Raw genomic sequence first — 20,977 nt, 5'->3', positions numbered from 1 at the left:
GGACTTGGCAAGGATTCCCAAGGAATTCCCGAGCTACCCATTATTAAGGATAATCCGGGGAAACAAGGGTTAGGATACAACCCTAATAAAGATCAAAGGACGAAGAGGAACCAAGATCCTTCTCGACGTTCTTTAAGCCAGATCTTTAGGAAGGTCGGTTCACAAGCGTCAAGGCCGGTCGTCGTCATCAAGTGCTCTTCTTCTTCCGATATGGATGTATAGACCTGATGACTGTTAGAGATCACTCCTCGGGGACAGCCCGACCCCCGAGCCTCGATAGGGCACATGTTTCCGCTAGAATTATAATAAAATCGTTCTTTATTAGTTCTTATTGCTTCTTTTCTTGCTTGCAATAAATTTCTAGACCACATTATTTTTAACCCTGTTTGAATAAGCATGAATGAGGTTAAAATCGTCTTAATAACAATAAACCCGCATCATTTTTATGTGGAAGTGTGTGTGACAACTTGGAGCACCTTTCCTTGGCCTCGACAAGTGCCATCATGGATAAAAAAGAAATCCTTTAAGGACAAAATCCTAAAAACAAAAAAAGCTCGGCAGGAAACCCAAAAAGGGGGCTGCGCAAAAATAAGAGCAAAGAACCCGCTAGGAATCCCACGAAAGGGTGACCTAGGCAAAAATTAGGGTTGCAAAAATGAACAAAAACAAAGGTCCGCTGAGACGCCACAAAGGGGTGTTTTAGGCAAAAATAAGGACAATCAAAAAGCAAAAGAAATCCATGATGGTACCATGAGCTGAATTCAAAAAGAAAGGTTCAAGGGAAACTATCTAAGTTGTCGAATCACAACGTCAATAACAAGACTTTCTTAACTTCATAAGAGTTTAATCAAACAAGCCTAAACACATGAGCCTACCTTGGCCAGCCATTCTTACAAAAACCGTTTTCAAAACAATAATAATCCCCTCTAAAACACAAACTTTTGAACAAAAATATCTTTCCTTTCTTTTCTCTTGTCCCAAATGATTTTAGAATAATCTAGTGGAAACATGGAGATATAGTGGTCAATAGGAAGGTTGATACGTCTTCTAAAGGAAGGGAAGGATCACTGGGTTGATGACACCAATCTCGATATAACACACATCATTCCTCGGTTACAGAAATCGGCAGCGCACAGCCCGTCTAGAGGAATGACAAAAATCCAAGCAAAGAAACGCATCGGTTAATTCTTTTGAAAAATAAATCAAATAGAATTAGGTGCATCATACCGCATACATGCATACAGATGATAGGTGTACTGGAAGATCACTTATTCTCTGTTTATTGAAAAAAAAAATGAACTTCAGAAAAAACAATGCGCCCGTACCATGTTCAGTACGCCCGTACTAAAATTAGGATTATGAACAAATTTTCAACTCAATACGGGCGTACTGAAATGAATACGGCCGTATTGGCCATAACGTCCACACCAATACGGGCGTATTGAATTCAATACGGCCCGTATTGGCCCATTCTTTTGTACATCAACAGTAAGATTAGTACGGCCGTACTGAATTCAGTACGGGCCGTACTGACCTAATTTTTCCTATAAAATCCGTAATCTCCTGCGTAAGAGGCTCACAGAAATCCTCCCTCACGTCGACGACAGAAATTCCTCCAAGAAGAGGAGGATAGGGAGAGCCATTCATTTTTCTAAAAACATTAACAAAATGATTAAACTTGCATTTTGTGCATCACACACACATTAGTTGCACATTCAAAGACCTTATCATGAGGCAGTCGCATAAAATAGAAAAATAGGAAAAATTTCTTGTGTATGACAGCAGCCAACAGAAAAAGTCGAAATCGACAAAAAAGGCAAAAAATTCAGAAAATCCAACAATCGTACAGAATAACTGAGCCTGGAGAGGCTTGCCGAAATAATACTCCCCAGAGACATCTCAGCTTGCACTCTTGGGCCGAATTCCCAGTGAAAGCTATCAGAGCAAGATCAGCAAGATTCCCCATTGGAAGCATGATCATCCAAACAAAATATCCGAGTCAAAGGACTTAGACTTCCTCAGTGGAAGATAGCTTTCCAACTCGAGCGACGAGTGAAGCTAAGCCTGAAGAGGCTTTCTAAATAATACTCTGGGATACATAAGATCCTCAATCCCCATTCGCCTACTCAGAGGCACTCCTTCAAAAAGAGAAAATCCGAAAAGATCAATAACCATTCCCCAAGCGAAATTCGGTATTCAGCTAAACACCGAACGTCAAGATAATCCGCCTAACAGAAGAGGCCAATCAAGATCAACACGACAGAATCCCCCAGCGGATAACAGCCTACGCAGAGGCAACAAAACCAGAAAATCAAAAAAAGTCACCCGAATAAGGATAACCGGGATACTCCACCAACGTCGAAATGACGTCAGCCAATCATAAGGCATCGCTCACCTCAGAAAGAGCATCTTTGTGTCTACATCCCCAAGGAATCAGAATTTCCCCAGTGGGCACCAACTACACAAGAACCTATGAGTAACTGCACATCCCCTAGACGGATCCCTGCGTTATCCAGCCCTCAGGGGCACCAAAATCAAAAACAACCGTCGAAGCAGCATCGTGGACTATGGAGACAAAATCATCACAAATCCCTGGAGAGGGCAAACTCACGCTACCAAAGTGACCAGAAGCACGAAGGTATGCAACCCTGGGGAGGGCAAACCGCAGACCCTGGAGAGGGCAAACTCACGCTACCAAAGTGACCAGAAGCACGGAGGTATGCAACCCTGGGGAGGGCAAACCGCAGACCCTGGAGAGGGCAAACTCAAGCTGCCAAGGTGATCAGAAACACCGAGGTATGCACGAGCCTGGAGAGGTGACGACTAATACTCAGCTACCGACGTCGTCAGAAACACGGAGGTATGCAGCTGCCAACGTCGTCAGAAACACGGAGGCATGCAGACCCTGGAGAGGGCAAACTCACGCTACCGAGGTCGTCAGAAACACCGAGGTATGCACGAGCCTGGAGAGGCGACGACTAATACTCAGCTACCGACGTCGTCAGAAACACGGAGGTATGCAGCTGCCAACGTCGTCAGAAACACGGAGGCATGCAAACCCTGGAGAGGGCAAACTCACGCTACCGAGGTCGTCAGAAACACCGAGGTATGCACGAGCCTGGAGAGACGACGACTAATACTCAGCTACCGACATCGTCAGAAACACGGAGGTATGCAGCTGCCAACGTCGTCAGAAACACGGAGGCATGCAGACCCTGGAGAGGGCAAACTCACGCTACCGAGGTCGTCAGAAACACCGAGGTATGCACGAGCCTGGAGAGGCGACGACTAATACTCAGCTACTGACGTCGTCAGAAACACGGAGGTATGCAGCTGCCAACGTCGTTAGAAACACGGAGGCATGCAGACCCTGGAGAGGGAAAACTCACGCTACCGAGGTCGTCAGAAACACCGAGGTATGCACGAGCCTGGAGAGGCGACGACTAATACTCAGCTACCGACGTCGTCAGAAACACGGAGGTATGCAGCTGCCAACGTCGTCAGAAACACGGAGGCATGCAGACCCTGGAGAGGGCAAACTCACGCTACCGAGGTCGTCAGAAACAGCGAGGTATGCACGAGCCTGGAGAGGCGACGACTAATACTCACCCTGGAGAGGGCAAACTCAACCTAGAGAGGCTACTCAACAATTTTCCCACCTGAAGACACTACAAGTCGGAAGGATGGCTTACTCCCCGGACAATTGGGTCAACTCCTTTACTTGTCAACCGGTACACCAAAAAAGCCGTTCGACTAAGTAAAGGGGGGGCAGCTGTAGACCCCTAAAATTGTCTGGGTCGGAAATAAGACTCAAAGACTCTCGACGACCGAAGGAAAGTCAGCCGGAAGGACTCCTGGAAGACCCTAGGATGATTCTTTGTAGGTCTAGAAGTCTTAGAGTAGCTTAGAATAAGGGTGTGTGAGGATTGGAGCTCAATACGCCCTCCTAGAGGTTCAGTACGGCCGTACTGAGCCATTTGAACTACAATACGGCCATAATGAAATCAATACGGCCGTACTGAAGTTTTTGAACTTCAGTATGGCCGTACTGAATTCAGTACGGCCGTACTGTAGTTCAAAAACTCAGTACGGGCCGTATTGACTCCTTAGGCCGTACTGCGCCTCAATCCTATAAATAGGACGTCATTGGCTCGTCCTTCCACACATTTGGAGCATTTCTCCACCCTCTGGCTGAGTATTCTTGGGTTTTTGAGCTATTCTCTGCCCTAGAAATCTCTCCGAGAGTTGATCCGACTAAGTTCTTGAGTTCACGAGCCTTTAGCTTGAGACTCGAACAAGTCGAAGGGAAATCTCTTTGATTTCCATAGTTAATATTTATTTTTAGGGAAAGGAGCGAGCGAACGTGTAGTGGGAAGGAGCGCCAAAAAGCCTCCTAACTCCTTTTTGAATATATAAAAGCCCGCTTCGAAGGTTTCTTTCCAAATCCTTTCTTTTACCGCTTTCAATTATCGCTTTTTGATTGTTGCATTGCACGTTTAAAGCTTTCATCATGTAGATAGTTTACTTATAACCGTTCTAATAAGTAGGGGTAGTTTAGTAATTTTACGCTATTATTTATGAAATAATCCGTCATAGGGAATCCGAAAGGGGCGTTGTGGGGTGCTAACACCTTCCCCACACGTAATCGACTCCCTTACCCAACTCTGGTTGTAATGGCCAAAGTTGATTTGCGAAAATCAATTGCCTTATGTCTTTTTCCAATGTTTTGAGTAAAACATTGGTGGCAACTCCAAGAACCCCTTTTTGCGAAAACCACTAATCCATGGAGGGTCCCGTTTGGGATTAACACGGATTGGTGAGAATCATTTAACAAAATTGTTAGTTCGATGAGGTCTCAGTTTGAGAATAAGTCGTTCTAACAATCCATCATTTTTCAAAACTAAAAAGAGTCCAACCATCGTCGCGAATGCCAATGTCCGTTTCGGCGGGTGGCGACAAAGCTTTGATAGGAGGTCGGCTCTGGTATTTTGCTCTCGCGGTACGTGATGTATAGTGAACTCGTCGAAGGACGAGATCTGCCGTGATGCCACGTGGAAATATCATTGCAGGAGAACATCCTTGGCTTGGTATGTCCCGCTGAGCTGCTCTACCATGAGTTTTGAGTCGCTGTTGCAACTCACTCTCTATGCTCCGAGATCGTGAGCTAACCTTAGCCCTGCGAGAAGTGCTTCGTACTCCACTTGGTTGTTTGTCACTTTGAAGCCAAACTTGAGAGATTGCTTCAAGGTGACTTGGTTTGGACCCTCCAGAATAATACCTGCACCACCACCCTTAGAATTGGAGGACCCATCAACATGTAAGATCCGTACCTGTTGTTCGTCGGCCGAGGTTGGAGTTAGTTCGGCCACGAAGTCTGCCAGGCATTGTGCTTTGAGGGGGCCGTGACTTTCATATTTGATGCCGAACTCGGACAGCTCTACTGACCACGATATCATCCGTCCAGCAAGCTTTGGCTTGCGCAAGATTTGTCTGATTGGGTAGTCGGTTTTGACAACCACCTGATGGCTTTGAAAGTAAGGTCGGAGATGCCGAGCCGCGGTGACAAGTGCCAGTGCCAGCTTCTCAATCATCTGGTACTGTTTCTCCGTGTCTTGGAGCCCTCAGCTAATAAAGTAGATCGGCGTCTGCACTTTCAGGTGCTCTTGTACTATAACTACGCTGATTGCGCCTTCTTCCACGACCAAATAGAGGAGGAGGTCGGCTTTGTGATCCGGCCTCTGTAGGATTGGTGGAGTTGTGAGGAAGGCTTTGAAGCTCTTGAAGGCCTCTTCGCATTGGTCCGTTCACTCGAAATTCTTTGGCTTTCGCAACAGGGTGAAGATGGGCCCTGCCTTCTTCGCTAACCTGGGGATAAAACGGGAAAGGGAGACCAACCTTCCTGCCAGGCGCTGGACGTCTTTCACGGTTTGAGGGCTCTGCATCTAGATTATTGCTTTGCACTTCTCCGGGTTGGCCTCTATCCCCCTGTAGTAATCATAAAACCAAGGAATTTACCTCCTCGGACGCCGAAGACGCACTTTTCTGGGTTGAGACGCATGTTGTGTTTCCTGATCTGGCTGAACACCTCGGCCAGGTCGGCAGCATGACCTTCAGCCGAAGTGGTTTTGACCACCATGTCGTCGACATAAACTTCCATGTTCCGCCCAATCTGTTGGTGGAAAACTTTGTCCATCAGTCACTGGTAGGTGGCCCCTGCATTTTTGAGACAGAATGGCATCACTCGGTAACAAAAGTTGGCGTGGTTTGTGATGAACGACGTATGCACCTCGTCTGGTGGGTACATCATGATCTGGTTGTACCTGGAGTAAGCATCAAGGAAGCTGAGGAGGGCGTGTCCGGATGCTCCATCAACCAGCCTGTCGATGCTCGGCAAGGGGTACGAGTCCTTGGGGCATGCTTTGTTCAAGTCGGTATAGTCGACGCACATGCGCCACTTCCCCGAGCTCTTCTTCATCAGTACCACTTTTTCCAGCCACGTGGTGTATCTGACCTCGTGGATGAAACCCGCGTTCAGCAGCTTTTTCGTCTCGGTGATGATGGCCTCTCGCCTCTCGCCACCGACCTTCCTCTTCCTCTAGGCCACTGGTTTCGCCTCCTTGTGAATTGCCAGCCTGTGACAGATGAAGTTAGCATCTATACCTGGCATGTCGGTGCTAGACCATGCGAAGAGGTCAGTGTTCTTGGCGATTTTGGCTTCGAGCTGTTGCCGTAATTTCGGGTTCAGTTGCTTGTTGATTTTTGTGCACTGCCCAGGAAGCTTTCCGATTTGGAAGTCATCGAGCTCGTCGATGGGGGTCGACCGTTCCTCTTCGGAGTCCGACCTCAGATCTAAGTCGGTGATGTCCACGTGGGCGATATGAGCCACGGTAGGAGGGTCACTTTTGCCGCGCTCCTCGGATGATGAGACCTTCAAACTATTGGCATATTACTGCTGAGCTATTTTCTGGTTTGCTCTGACGGAAATAATCTTGCCATCACTCCCTGGGAATTTCTTGGTGAGGTGCGGGGTAGACACCACTGCCCCGAGTTGGTTCAACGTCGATCTTCTAATGATGATATTGTAAGACGTGTTGGCTTTTACGAGGAGGTATCGGATCATGATCCACCTTGAGTCAGGAGAGGCTCCGAAGGTTGTCAGCAGGTTCACGTGCCCTTGAGTGTGAACACGCTCTCCTGCAAAACTGACTAGAGGTTCTGTATGAGGTTGGATAAGGGAGTGAGGGATGTCTAACCTGAGGAACGTCAGCCAGTATAGGATGTCAATCGAGCTCCCTTGGTCAATCAACGTCTTGTGCACCTCCCAATTAGCGACCTCCAGGACGATGACCATTGGATCATCCTGGTTGGGGCAGACGCCGGTGTAGTCGTCATCGGTGGTGTGCTTTGGTGCGAGGCCGAGGTGGTGGAGTGGACATTGTTGATGCTGCACAAATGTCGATCGCGCCGAGTTGCTAGAGCCTCCCCCTGCGAAACCACCTGCAATTGTGTTGATGACACCCCGTAAGGGGGCCAACCCTATTTCCTGGCTTACCTCGGCCTGCATTGCGCCACCAGTGTTTTGCTGGGATCTAGAGGGTTGGTCTATCCGGGTGCCTACGCCGCAACCTCGCCCTCGTCCTTGTCCGTTGTAGCCTCCACGGTGACCTTGCTGTCGTTGTATGTATTGCCCGAGGTGTCCTGCTTGGACGAGCTCCTCTATACGATCTCGGAGTGTACGACATTCCTCGGTGGTGTGACCGTGGTTTCTGTGGTATCGGCAGTGCTTTGTCCTGTCCGTGTTATTGGGACTGTGCCCAGGTGGTCGTAGAGTTAGCAGGTTACTGTTGCTGGCTTCCTCCAGGATGTGCACTCGGGGCGCACTCAGGGGGGTGTAGAAGTCGTATCTCCCCCCTTTGTTTACCCTAGCAGACTTCTTGAACTGACTATCATTTTTGACCTTCGTCTTGTCCTTGTGAGCATGGTCTGGCTTTGCCTGTGACTTGCCGCGAACCTGGCCACAAAAAGCTGAGTGCTCTTCCATCTGGATGTACCCGGCAGCTCGGGCACGGAGCTCGTCCATGTCACGGGGAGCTTCATGACACAGGCTGTCTATCAAAGGTCCGGGCTTGAGCGCGATGAGCATGGCGTGTAGGGCGACTTCAGGATTCAGATTCTGAATCTTGACCGAGATGCTGGCGAAGCGCTCCATGAATGTCCTTAGCGACTTATCGTCACCCTGCTTGAGACTGTCCAAGGCGGCCGACGTGACATGGTGAGGCCGACTCGTGGCATATTGATCCATGAATTGCCTTACCAGAGTATTGAAGTTGTCAATCGACTCAGCCGGTAATTGGGTGTACCAATTGAGTGCGGCCCCCTTGAGCGAGGTCGGAAAGACCCTACACAAAATAGCATCATCATTAGTGTAAAGATTTACCTGCGTAGTGTACAGGTCGATGTGCTCGTCCGGATCCGTCGTGCCGTTGTAGCGGTCGATGTGGAGAGGCTTCCAACCGAAAGGGAGAGGCGTTTCCATGATGCTGTCCACAAAAGGATGGCGACGAGAGCTCGCCCGATTTCCAGTGACCTGGGCAGGAGCATTGCTGACTTCATGTGTCGACCTGTTCATCGGTGCGTGAGATCGATGTGTGGCAGGTTGGGGAGTCGGTGCCCTAGGCCAAGAAACTTGTTGGTTTTTTTAGGCAAGCGCACCCAAGTCTCTGTAGTATGAATAAAAGGTTGTCGAACCTCAGGGACTTGTGAGATAAGCTAAGATTTCTATTATACTAATTGATGCTTATGAATTTGAAACTGGAATAATTACACATATTCGAATTTGATATAGATGATTTTTAAAGTTCAAGAAACCACAAAGTAATTTGATTCGAAGAAAAACAGATATAAGAAACAGTTGGGATTCGATTTCATCAATCTCCCTCCTATGCACTCCTATTGATTCTTTCTAAAGATTTCATTACTCATTGCCATTGAGTTCTCTAAATTTATTCAAACCCAATCCCTTGGCTTAAGAATGTCTAAGATATTTAACTCAATGAATGATTCCTCACTTCATTCGGTTAAATACCCCGCATTAAGAATCAGAACTTATTGCAACTACTAGTTTCAAGACCATCCCTGGCTCTCAAAACTAATAGGTGATTCGTTCCAAGTCTAGATTTAGAAAACGTTTTCCAACCAAATTCTAAACGCAAAATCAGAGATAAATGATCAGTTTATCAAAGCATTAAGAACAGGAACAAAATCACTGACATAAAGTAATGGATGATATATATATGAATCAAAGAGGAATACATAGGAGTTTGACGATTACATCTATCCCAACCCTAGAGATTAGCTCTCCATATTACAAGAAATCACCAAATTACAAGTTGAGAGGTAGAAGAAGAAGAAGATCCTTTGAAGATTCGTGTTCCCACGAGCTCTAGAGTATTCTGTTTTTCTCCTCTCTCTGTTCTCTTGCTTCGTACAGCTTGATGTTGATTTTTTCTCTCTCTTCTGCCCTTATATATGTGATAAAATTAAAATAGAGTGAACAGGAGAGATACAAATCCACTCAACGCCTTGAAACGGCTGAGCGGTTTCAAGACTCCTTCACCATGAAGTAACCCAAAGGGCTGAGCCCCTTGGATCCGCTGAGCGCCTTGGAGATCTTTCACTGCTAAGCATTCAAAAGGGATGAGTGCCTCAGATCCGCTGAGCGCTTTAGAGGCAGAAAGCACCCCCCCTTTTTCTTGGGTCAAATCCGCTGAGCGGATGGGAGTGGCTGAGCGCCTTGGAGGCAGAGAGCACTCCTTCTCTTCCAGGGGCCAATCTGCTAGGCGCTTTGAAGTGGCTGAGCGCCTTCAGTTTGGGAAGCTCTGGCCTGATTCCGCTGAGCGCTTTAGAATGGCTGAGCCATTCTTCTCCAGGTTTCAAAACCTACAAAATAAGCACCAAATTGGATCAAAGGCTTCCTATTCCCTGTACTAACATTAATCAAAAGTACCTCTTTGATTCTAAGCATATATAGATCAAAATAATATCAATATGTACACAATTTGTGCTAGATAAGTGTCTCAAGTGAGTATTTAATCAAACTAATTAAACACTTATCAAGCTACCCCCAACTTAGAAATTTGTTTGTCCTCAAACAAAAGGTCTTAATTGAGAGTATAATATAACTAACTTATCTATCCAGTGAATACTAAAAGTTTCACCCAAAAAATATGTTAATACATTTACATGATTTCACATGATTTCAAAGATTCCAATGAGGACATGTTTGCAAAATCCAGTGAGTACATGTTACTACAAATGGTGCCCACATAATAACAAAAATTATGAACATCAAGCATACTCAAGGGAACATCCACTTATCTTCCATTGTTTTCAATCCGAGGCACCAAAATTTTCCTCACCAAAGTGTATCTCTCAATGATATGTTGTGAAGGGTGAGTGTTTCTCTCATTTCATGCACCAAAACACGCTAAGTCTGATTTGTTACCCGTCTCCCACAAGTCTGTTGTTAAAACTAAGCATGGATCACTAAGGACTTAAGAGGGTTGTAATGTGGCCTGGCTATCAGAAATTTGGTGTTTCTTTGGGAATCTGAAGGCCTGTTTGACAAGAGACATTCTCACTCATATGGGTTAATACCAAATTCTTGCACTAGCTTGAATTCTCTTGACTCTTTAAGTCTCCTCCCTCTTTTGATTGAATTTACTGGTTCCTTCTCTTTCAGATTACACAAATTGATGAAATGGTAACAAGGAAACTTGATTTAAAATTAACTCTAAATAGAATTTTTGTTTTTGTTCTTGTTTTTGTTTTTGTTTTGTTTTTTTGTTTTTTGTTTTTACTGTAATAGAAATACACAGGAAACACACTTTGCCTGTACAATTCAGCTCCCACCACATGATCTCTTCATACAAGCTACCCCCAACTTGGTTCAAACCCACTTGTTTCATGAGAATGTCTCTTACCAACAAGGCTCAAGGACAATCATGGTTTTTCTTTGTAAGCTTAGGGGTTCTGTTTAGGGTTAGATTTAGCTGTTAAAGAGACAATGTACTTCATGGGTTGGCTTTTTGGCTACTGGCTAAATAAAATAACTGCCTTAGTAAATTTCATGCATAGCTTAACTGTAACTCATAAGAGACTCAAACAAAACTGACCGCATGAATCAATGATGACTCTCAAAGATTGAATTTTAACTGTTTGGCCCACTCACTCACACGGTTTGGTTAAGTGCCCTAGACATCAACAACTTCATACTCGTTCCAACTTCACTTGAACAAACTTGAAGCACATAATTAAAGTCAAAAATGTACAACCACTTGTGCAACAATGTAAATTCCCAGATTAGAAAACACAGTTCATTGAAAACTTGAATCATGAAATTGTTCCTTCCAAAAAAAAATTGTCAGTTAAGTTCCCAAAAAGAATTTTGTGTTTGTTTTTCCTTTTTTTTGTTTTTTTTTATATACATTAATGATATTGTCGTCCAAAAACTCTTTACCCAGTGAAGAGTCATTAAACCAAATCAAGAAATTAAAGTCCAAGCAACTAATGTACCCAAAATAAACTGCAACTTAAAGTACTGAAAATAAATGAAACAAACTGCTAAAGATACTGTAAAATAACAAAATAAACTGCTAAAGAACCCTCATGTGTCCTCCTCATCGTCCTCGTCTCCTTCTTCAACACCTTCTCTTTGCACCTCCTCGCCTTCTTCATCTTCATCTCCACCTTCTTGCTCCTGCTGCTCTTCCTCTCCTCCCTCAAAGTGTGGATTGTCCCCAGGCCAATAGAATTGTTGTTGGAAGGTCTCTAGGGATGGCCATTGGAACAAAGGGCCTCCATGAAACTGTTGTTGATGGGCATGGTACATGCTCGTGTTGAGAGACATCAGCGCTAGATGATTTGCTAGATTTTGTTGCTCAATATGGTGAAAATGAGCAACCATGAATTCCTGTCCAGCTACTACCTGGGAAGAGAAAGAAGATCCATGCCCTGGCCTCTGAGGTCTAGGCTGTGAAGCCTCACCTTGTTGTTCACTCTTGCAGTGGATCTTAATGTAGGCAGCATTAATGGGAGGCCGGAGAGATTTGTTTAGATTAACCGGAAGACGAGAGCCACTGAATAGACACAACCCTGTAATCAAACCTGGAAATCCCAGGGGTTTAGAAACACCTGTCAGAGAAGGAATGGATAGGACAGTCTTGTGTATTTCATCTGAGATGATGGAAGCTATGTCCACACCATCCTTTTGCAAAACGGAGTAAAGGAGAGTTTCCCGGGGCATGTTTAAATCAGAGATGTGTGTAAGGCAATACACATTACAGTACAGGAAGTTCTGCCAAATGCGTGCAATGGTGGTCAGATTCTTCCTAAGAAAAGAAACCGGGTTCCCCGTCACCCCTACTATGTAAATGCATCCTGGTAGACATAAAAGCTTGGCCATCTTATCAGCATTGAATGCCTAGGCCTTCTTTATGCAGCCGTATTCATCTAGACCATCATCTCCCAGACTGTAAGGATTACCCAAATACTCATTAATGGCATCCCTGGAGTAGCTGACCATAGCTCCTCTGACCCAGCTGTTTCTGGTCTTATCAGTCCTCTGGAGCGGGTAAGCATTGGCATAAAACTCCTTAATGATGTCTTCATTATATTTTTTCTCCGGAGTGGCCAATTTATTCCATTTCCTTCTAATCATCTCTCCTTGAAAGTCCACATACTCTCCTGCTTCCAACTCCACCTTCCTTTCAGCAATTATCTGTCGAGACTCCAGTTCTGTATACCGTTGTTGCTTTGATTTACTCATAGATCTCTGTCTGTCCAAACGGAATGGAGCCACAGATGGAGGAGTGGGTTCATCATTGTCAGAATCATGCGGAGGGGGATTTGAGGAAGCGGCCCCCTTCCGTTTCTTGCTAGCTGGAACCTCATGAGTGGATATGGATTTCCCCGTCTGCAATACATTCAACAAACAAGGAGCAAACACATGTGTTAAATTAAATTATTCAACAGGGTACAATGTGGGTCTCTGCCCCTAATCCGCTCAGCGCCTTGGAAGCGCTGAGCGCTTTGGCTCAGAATTTAAAAACTGTTACTTTTGAGCTTGAAACCTCACACTCCATGAAACCCTTTCACGAAAAACAGTTTAGGCTTAAAATGGTATGACATTAAAGATTCAAACCCTAATCATGTAATGCAGAAAGTCAAAAACCCTAACACGTAACCCATGAACCCTAATACAGAAATTCAAACCCTAAACATGTATGATTGCAAATTACCCACTAAGATGACAAAAATTTGAGAGCAGAACAAAGATTGAACCCTAACCAGAGTGGAGAAGATAAGAAAGTAGTTACCCATCAAAGCTATGGACTGATACACAAGAAGGAGTGAATAGAGACATACCTGGAATATGGATTTATGTTGTATGCACGAAGGAGAACAAGGAAGCAATGTGTAACGTGATTGAGAGTAGTGGGAAATGAAGTTTAGTCTCAATGTTTTCTGAATATGAAACGAAATGAGTAGTTGAATTAAAAAGAATTGGTCTTTCAACTTCTGAGAAAATGGGCTTTAAGTTATACATGGACCCAAACCCGAGATTCATCCGCTCAGCGCTTGAGAAGCGCTGAGCGCTTTAGCTCTAGAGAGCTTACTAAGTCCAGGCGTTGAGCGCCCCAGATGCGCTGAGCCATTTAGCTCCAGAGAGCAATGCTCTCACAAGGCGCTGAGTCATTAAAAAGCGCTAAGAGCTTAGGATCCAGAGAGTTCCAAAAAACTTTTTGTCCTCCCAGGCGCTCAGCCACTCAGAAGCGCTGAGCGCCTCGCTTCCAGAGACCCCTCTTTGAAATTTTTCATTTGAGGCGCTGGGCCATTCAGAGGCGCTGAGCGCCTTACCTCCAGAGACTTCTCTGTTTTGCTAACTGATATGAGGGGCTAAGCCATTGGGTCCTGGAGCAGAAATTCTTTTATTCCACATATGACTAAGTTTAACTCAAAATTCCTAGAGTTCTTCTACACTCATATGCAACAAGCACACATTGAACATAAAAGGAGAATGCAAAAATATCAAGCAAGCATATAAACAAGTTATCCTACATATTGAGTCCTAAACTCACTCTCTAAAACAACAACAAAACTGAAATTAAACATGCAAATACTAAATGACCAAAACCAATTTCAAAACATGTTGGCTGGGTTGCCTCCCAGAAAGCGCTTCTTTATTGTCATTAGCTTGACATTCCTTTAAGTCATGGATCATTGAGATGAGCAACAGTGGTGAGTTTCTCAACCTCACCACCCAAGTATGGCTCGACTCTTTGACCATTCACCTTCTAAGATCTCCCAGAATTTGGCTCTTCCAACTCCACTGCCCCATATGGCTTAACTGATTTGATCACAAAGGGGCCTGACCATTTGGACTTGAGCTTTCCAGGGAATAATCTCAACCTGGAATTGAACAACAACACCTGCTGGCCTGGTTGGAAATTTCTCTGGACAATCTTCCTGTCATGGTAAGACTTGACCTTGCTCTTATAGATCCGGGAAGATTCATAGGCCTGTAATCGCATTTCTTCAAGCTCATGTAGCTGAAGCTTCCTTTTTTCACCTGTGGCCTTCAAATCAAAATTTAATGCTTTCAAAGCCCAATAAGCCTTATGCTCCAACTCAACTGGGAGATGACAGGCTTTCCCATATACAAGTTGAAACGGAGAGAGTCCAATTGGAGTCTTGTATGCTGTCCTGTAAGCCCAAAGTGTATCATCCAATTTCAAAGCCCAATCTTTCCTTGAGCTGGCTACAGTCTTTTCTAGAATTCTCTTCAACTCCCTATTAGACACCTCTGCCTGGCCATTTGTTTGAGGATGGTAAGGTGTAGCTACCTTGTGTCTCACACCATAGTGTTCTAACACCTTTTTCAGCTGTGTGTTGCAAAAATGAGAACCACCATCGCTAATGAGCACCCTTGGCATTCCAAATCTGGTAAAGATGTTCTTCTTGATAAACTTGATCACCGTTCGTGCATCAGCCTTCTGAGTTGCCATAGCTTCCACCCATTTAGAAACATAGTCCACAGCAACCAGAATGTACTCATTAAAATAAGAAGATGGAAGTGGTCCTACAAAGTCAATTCCCCAACAGTCAAAAACTTCTACTTCAAGAATGTTTTGTAAAGGCAGCTCATGTCTTTTGGAAATTCCTCTGGTTCTCTGACACTTATCACAATTTTTGCAGTGTTCATGAGAATCCTTAAAGAGAGTAGGCCAGTAGAATCCGGACTGGAGAATCTTTGCTGCTGTGCAATCTCCATTGTAGTGACCTCCATAAGGTGAGTTGTGGCAGTGCCACAAAATATCCCTGATCTCTGCACCTGAAACACACCTTCTTAACAAACCATCAGCACCAATCTTAAATAAATAAGGATCATCCCATACATAGTAAGTGGAATCCTTGAAGAATTTCTTTCTCTGCTGCCAATTTAAATCTTCTGGAATAACCCCGACTGCTTTAAAATTTTCCATATCAACAAACCAAGGCCTTTCTTGCACAGAGAACAATTTTTCATCTGGAAATTCTTCATGGATTGCACTCTCAAGTATGGTCACCTCTTCATTTTCTAGCCTTGACAGATGATCTGCAATGTGGTTTTCACAACCTTTCTTGTCTTTTATTTCTAAATCAAATTCCTGTAGCAACAGAATCCATCTTATCAACCTTGGCTTGGAATCAGATTTAGTTAGCAAATATTTGATAGCTGCATGGTCAGTGAACACAGTAATTTTTGACCCAATCAAATAAGAACGAAAATTTTCAAGTGCATATACTATTGCAAGTAGTTCTTTTTCTGTGGTTGCATAATTCATTTGAGTCTCATTCAAAACTTTACTCGCATAGTGTATGACATGAAAAATCTTGTTTTTCCTTTGACCTAGAACAGCACCTACTGCATAGTCACTAGCATCACACATTAGCTCAAAATCAAAGTTCCAATCAGGGCTAGTGATTATGGGTGCTGAACACAATTTTTGTTTTAAGAGTGAAAAAGCAGACAAGCAATTATCATCAAATTTAAACTTAACATCCTTCACAAGGAGATTGCTAAGCGGTTTAGCGAGCTTTGAAAAATCTTGAATGAACCGCCTATAGAATCCAGCATGTCCAAGAAAGCTTCTGACCCCTTTCACATTTGTTGGTGGAGGAAGCTTAGAAATGACCTCCACTTTAGCTGGATCCACCTCAATACCTTTCCCAGAAATCTTGTGATGGAGAAGGTTAGGAGGAGTGGAAGATGACTTCTCCTTAGCTCTCCTTATGCACGGATCTTCTTCAAGGAGATGGAATCCATAACTTCAAGCACTTGATGGTGGATGAATCATGGATTGGAATAGGCTTAAGCCTTGGATGGAAGCATCCAAGCTCAAGGATCAATGGAGAACTCACTTCAAAGAGAAGAAAGAAGGTGAACTTCCTAAGGTTTTGAGGTGAAATCTTGGTGACTTTGAAAGGAGAAACTCGGCACTAAAGGCTCTCAAATTTCATTCAATATTCAAAGTGAGTACAATAGGTGAAGGAGGGAACATATATGCATCCGAAAATATGAATACACTTGGCGCCACATGAGTGGTCACCATGTTGGCGCCAAGATTTGAATTCAAATTCAAATCTTGTCACACATGTGTATGACCGGTCCCATGAGTGCTTGGTGCATTTGGTTTTGATTTAGTGTGCATTTAGGGTTGAATTTGAGTCTCACATGTTCAACCAAGGTGGCATGATCCATGTGACTCAAAATGCAACTTAAATGCATGCTAAATTAAACCTAGTTTACCCTAATTTAACTAAACTAGTAATCCTCCTTTAATCCTAATCTAATGGCCTAATTATAATGGTCCAACAATTACAATGGAAAGGAAAATTTACAAGAATGAAAATGAGCCCAATATTGGGTACCAAAATCCCTAAGGCCCATGAAGCCCAAAACTAGGCCCAACAAGCCTAAAACCTAAAATGATACTCTATGTGGTCCAAAATACAAGACCAAAATATATGATACCTATACTAACATGATGTATACAAAACATATGAAAATAGCTATAACAAAAGTATGGCCCATGAAAAGTTTAAGCCCATCTGGCCCATTGGGTCCTGACTGGCCCAAACCTTCATGTTTAGCCAACTCCTCTTAGATCTTTGAGTGTGTCACCTCTTGCATTCTCAAGTATGATTCCATCATCTTGTGGCCAAGCACTATTCCTTCAATCACCATAAAGTGGCATTTCTCCCAATTAAGAACCAGATTTGTTTCAACACACCGCCTTAGTACAATGTTGAGATTCTCCAGACATGTATCAAATGATGCTCCAAACACAGAAAAATCATGCATGAAAATCTCTATACATTTCTCAACAAGATCAGAGAATATGGCTAAAATGCACCTTTGAAATGTGGCTGGTGCGTTACATAATCCAAATGGCATTTTCCTATATGCAAAAACACCAAAAGGACATGTAAATGCTGTCTTTTCCTGGTCCTTCGGGTCCACTGCTATCTGATTATAACCGGAATAACCATCCAAGAAGCAGTAGTAGGCTTGACCCGCCAACCTCTCTAACATCTGATCCATGAAGGGTAATGGAAAGTGATCCTTCCTTGTGGCCTGGTTCAGCTTCCGATAAGCAATACACATCCGCCAACCAGTGACTGTCCTTGTAGGAATTAATTCATTCTTGTCATTCATCACCACTGTCATACCCCCCTTTTAAGGAACCGCCTGAACAGGACTAACCCATGCACTGTCGGAGATAGGGTAAATCATGCCAGCTTCAAGTAGCTTAATCACCTCTTTTCTGACCACCTCCTTCATTGTTGGATTGAGGCACCTTTGAGGTTGTGCTACAGGCCTATAATCCTGTTCCATCAAGATCCTGTGCATACAATATGAGGGGCTAATACCTTTGAGATCAGACAGGGTCCATCCAGTAGCTCCTTCATTCGCCTTCAGAACCTCAACTAACTTCTTTTCCTCCTCCACAGATAAGGAACTGCTGATTATAACTGGTTTACCACCACTTGCTTCTAAAAACACATATTTGAGATGGCTTGGCAATTGCTTCAACTCTAACTTTTGAGGTTGAGACTTTTCCTCCTTGTTTAACTCTTGTACACTTGTAGAATTAGGGGAAATCTCCTTTGCTTTGTCCAACTCCTCCAAACACTTCTGAATTTCTTTTTCTTCCTCATTATTGATTTCACTGACTGCACTCATCAATGCTTTCTCCAATGGTGTAGCTACTGAGAATGTCTTTTGAGCTTCCATACACAACTCATCAATCACATCCACTCTGAAGCAACATGCCTTATCACTTGAATGTTTCATGGCTTCAAATACATTAAAGTTCACTTCATCATCCTGAACTCGAACCTTGAGTTTGCCATCATCAACATCAATGATGACCTTGGCTGTCTTCATGAATGGTCGTCCCAAAATAAGAGGAACTTCAGAATCCTCCTCCATATCCATGACAACAAAATCAACTGGGAACCAAAACTTATCAACTTTCACCAAGAGGTCTTCAACAACACCATGAGGATACTTTATGGATCTATTAGCCAGCTGCAGAGTCATCCTGATAGGTCTCACCTCCACCTCACCTATCCTCTGTAACATAGACAAAGGCATCAGATTGATACTGGCTCCTAAGTCCAACAATGCCTTCCCCACAGAAACATTGCCAATAGTGACTGGCAAAGTAAAACTCCCTGGGTCTCTAGACTTTTGTGGAAGTGACTTCTGAATTATAGCACTGCAACCTGCCTCCAGCTCCACTATTCCATCCTCACTCAATTTCCTTTTCTTTGTCAGAAGCTCTTTCATAAACCTTGCGTAAGATGGCATCTGTTCCAAGGCCTCTACAAAGGGTATGTAGATCTGTAACCTCTTGATTATATCAAGGAACCTTGCAAACAGGCGTTCCTTGTCTTTCTTTGACGGAGCATGTGGGTAAGGTAGATTCTTCACAGGAAGAGGCCTAACAACTTCTTTCCCTTTCTTCTTACTCTCCTCCTTCACATCTCCATCTTTGTTCTCATTTTTCTCTATCTCTTTTTTATTTTTTTCATTTTTTTCTGCCTCTTTATTCAACTCCACCTCTTTCTCACTTTCTAACTCAACTCCACTCTTTTCTTCATTTCCTCCATTATCATTTTCTCTCAAATTATCGCCAATCCCCTTTCCTATCACCGTACCTCTCCTGGTTGTAATTGATTGACAATGCTCTTTAGGATTGACTTGTGTATTGGCAGAAAAATTTTTGCTTTGTTGATCTGCCAATTGCTTGTCTTGCTGCCCTATTTGAACTTCCAGATTTCTGATAAAAGCTTCAGTATTTTTCTAGTTAGTTGTGGAAACCTGGATAAATTGTGTGAGAGCATCCTCCATTTTTTACAACCTGTCTGGCTGATAAGAAGACTGATTTTGATATGGTTTCTGTGGAGGTTGCCTTTGTGAAGGCCCTACCTCTTACTTCCACCCAGAATACTGATTCTGATTATTCCTCCAGCCTTGATTCTGATTATAATTACCAGAGAAATTCCTTTGCCTTCCTGGATTGTTCATGTAATTAACTTCTTCCTCCTGTTCTGATTCAGAAATGGTGCAATGTCCATTTGGATGACACCTGCACAAAAATCGCATCTCATCACCTGTTGAGGGCGTGAAGATGATCCTACTTGAAGTTTGGACATTTGCTTCTTTAACTCTTCCATCTGCTGAGAAAGGAGTTTATTCTGAGCTAAAATTGCATTTTGAGTATCCAGTTCCAGAATTCCCCTTTTTGTGGGCTGGCTCCTATCATGGTGAGCTTGGTAATCACTGGCTGCCAAAGCATCAATAATGGTGATTGCTTCCTCAGAATCCTTCATCATCATAGAACCACCTGCAGAAGCATCCAATAGCATCTTTGTCTGTGGTCTTAACCCATTACAGAACATGTTGAGTTGTGCCACATCATCAAACCCATGATTTGGGCATTTCCTCAACAAAGACTTATATCTCTCCCAAGCTTCACACAAAGGTTCATCAACACCTTGAGAGAATGTTGCAATTGCTGATTTAGCACTTATATATCTGGAAGGAGGAAAGAATCTTGCCAAGAACTTCCTTTCTACATCCTCCCATCTGGTTAAGCTCTGATTTGGATGGGCCTGCAGTCATGTCTTAGCCTTACCTGTCAAAGAGAAAGGAAATAATCTCAAATAGACCGCTTCTTCATCTTCTCCAGGCACACCCATAGTGCCAATAAGCTCATAAAAAGTAGATAAATGTGTGTAGGGATCTTCATGGTTCATCCCTGCAAATTGATTGGCAGTAATAAGAGATAGTAATGTTGGTTTCATCTCCACCCCCTTGGTTGGTTTGGCTATACTGGAGAAGTGCCTAGGACCCAATTGATGATTGTATTCTCCTAAGAGTCTCCTTGGCTGATGATGAGGTCCATTACCACCCGGTCTTTCTTCAGCCATTGGTTCAGGAATAGAGTGTTGAGCTGAAACAGAGGTGGAAGTACCTTCCTATTCCTGTCTCTCCTGTTCAAGCTTCCTTTGTCGCCTTCTTCTACTATTATTTTTCCTAGCTATTTTCTCAATCTCTGGATCAAATAGCAATTGCTCAGCAGGAATTTTACCTCGCATACAAAGACTGGCTTAAACAGAAAAGTTAGAACAACAGGTAAAGAATATATTTAACACAATGAAAACAAAACAATATATACAACAAGCTACAACTAGAACAATAGAAATTACAACTATCTTGACATAAGTACCCAGCAACGGCGCCAAGAAACTTGTTGGTTTTTTTAGGCAAGCGCACCCAAGTCTCTGTAGTATGAATAAAAGGTTGTCGAACCTCAGGGACTTGTGAGATAAGCTAAGATTTCTATTATATTAATTGATGCTTATG

General features: G+C 43.6%; 2 protein-coding genes across 2 annotated transcripts; both read right to left on the bottom strand.

Moving 5' to 3' along the window:
- Positions 1 to 6,946: 6,946 nt before the first annotated feature.
- On the bottom strand, positions 6,947 to 8,629 carry LOC109814899 (uncharacterized). The gene has a single exon (XM_020379415.2). It carries the CDS (start codon positions 8,627 to 8,629, stop codon positions 6,947 to 6,949), a length of 1,683 nt encoding a protein of 560 aa, XP_020235004.2.
- A 9,150-nt stretch (positions 8,630 to 17,779) lies between these two features.
- LOC109814900 (uncharacterized) lies at positions 17,780 to 20,541 on the bottom strand. The gene is made up of 3 exons (XM_083067398.1): positions 20,281 to 20,541; positions 19,723 to 20,223; positions 17,780 to 19,411 (listed from the first exon to the last, which is right to left on the bottom strand). The coding sequence occupies exons 1-3, from the start codon at positions 20,539 to 20,541 to the stop codon at positions 17,780 to 17,782; spliced, it is 2,394 nt and encodes a 797-aa protein (XP_082923524.1).
- Positions 20,542 to 20,977: the final 436 nt, after the last annotated feature.

This window comes from Cajanus cajan, chromosome 11 (assembly GCF_000230855.2).
Source record: "Cajanus cajan strain Asha chromosome 11, NIPB_CcT2T_4, whole genome shotgun sequence".
NCBI classification, from domain to species: Eukaryota; Viridiplantae; Streptophyta; class Magnoliopsida; order Fabales; family Fabaceae; genus Cajanus; species Cajanus cajan.
This window is presented reverse-complemented; position numbering and strand designations above follow the sequence as displayed.

What these genes read in the sequence shown, in the direction of transcription:
- LOC109814900 (XM_083067398.1), bottom strand. Translation starts at nt 20,541, where the DNA reads ATGGCTGAAGAAAGACCGGGTGGTAATGGACCTCATCATCAGCCAAGG. An exon ending in CTGGAGAAGATGAAGAAGCG is followed by an intron (nt 20,224 to 20,280) that starts GTCTATTTGAGA and finishes ACATGACTGCAG; the next exon opens with GCCCATCCAAATCAGAGCTT. An exon ending in CATCTTCACGCCCTCAACAG is followed by an intron (nt 19,412 to 19,722) that starts GTGATGAGATGC and finishes ACAACTAACTAG; the next exon opens with AAAAATACTGAAGCTTTTAT.
- LOC109814899 (XM_020379415.2), bottom strand. Translation starts at nt 8,629, where the DNA reads ATGAACAGGTCGACACATGAAGTCAGCAATGCTCCTGCCCAGGTCACT.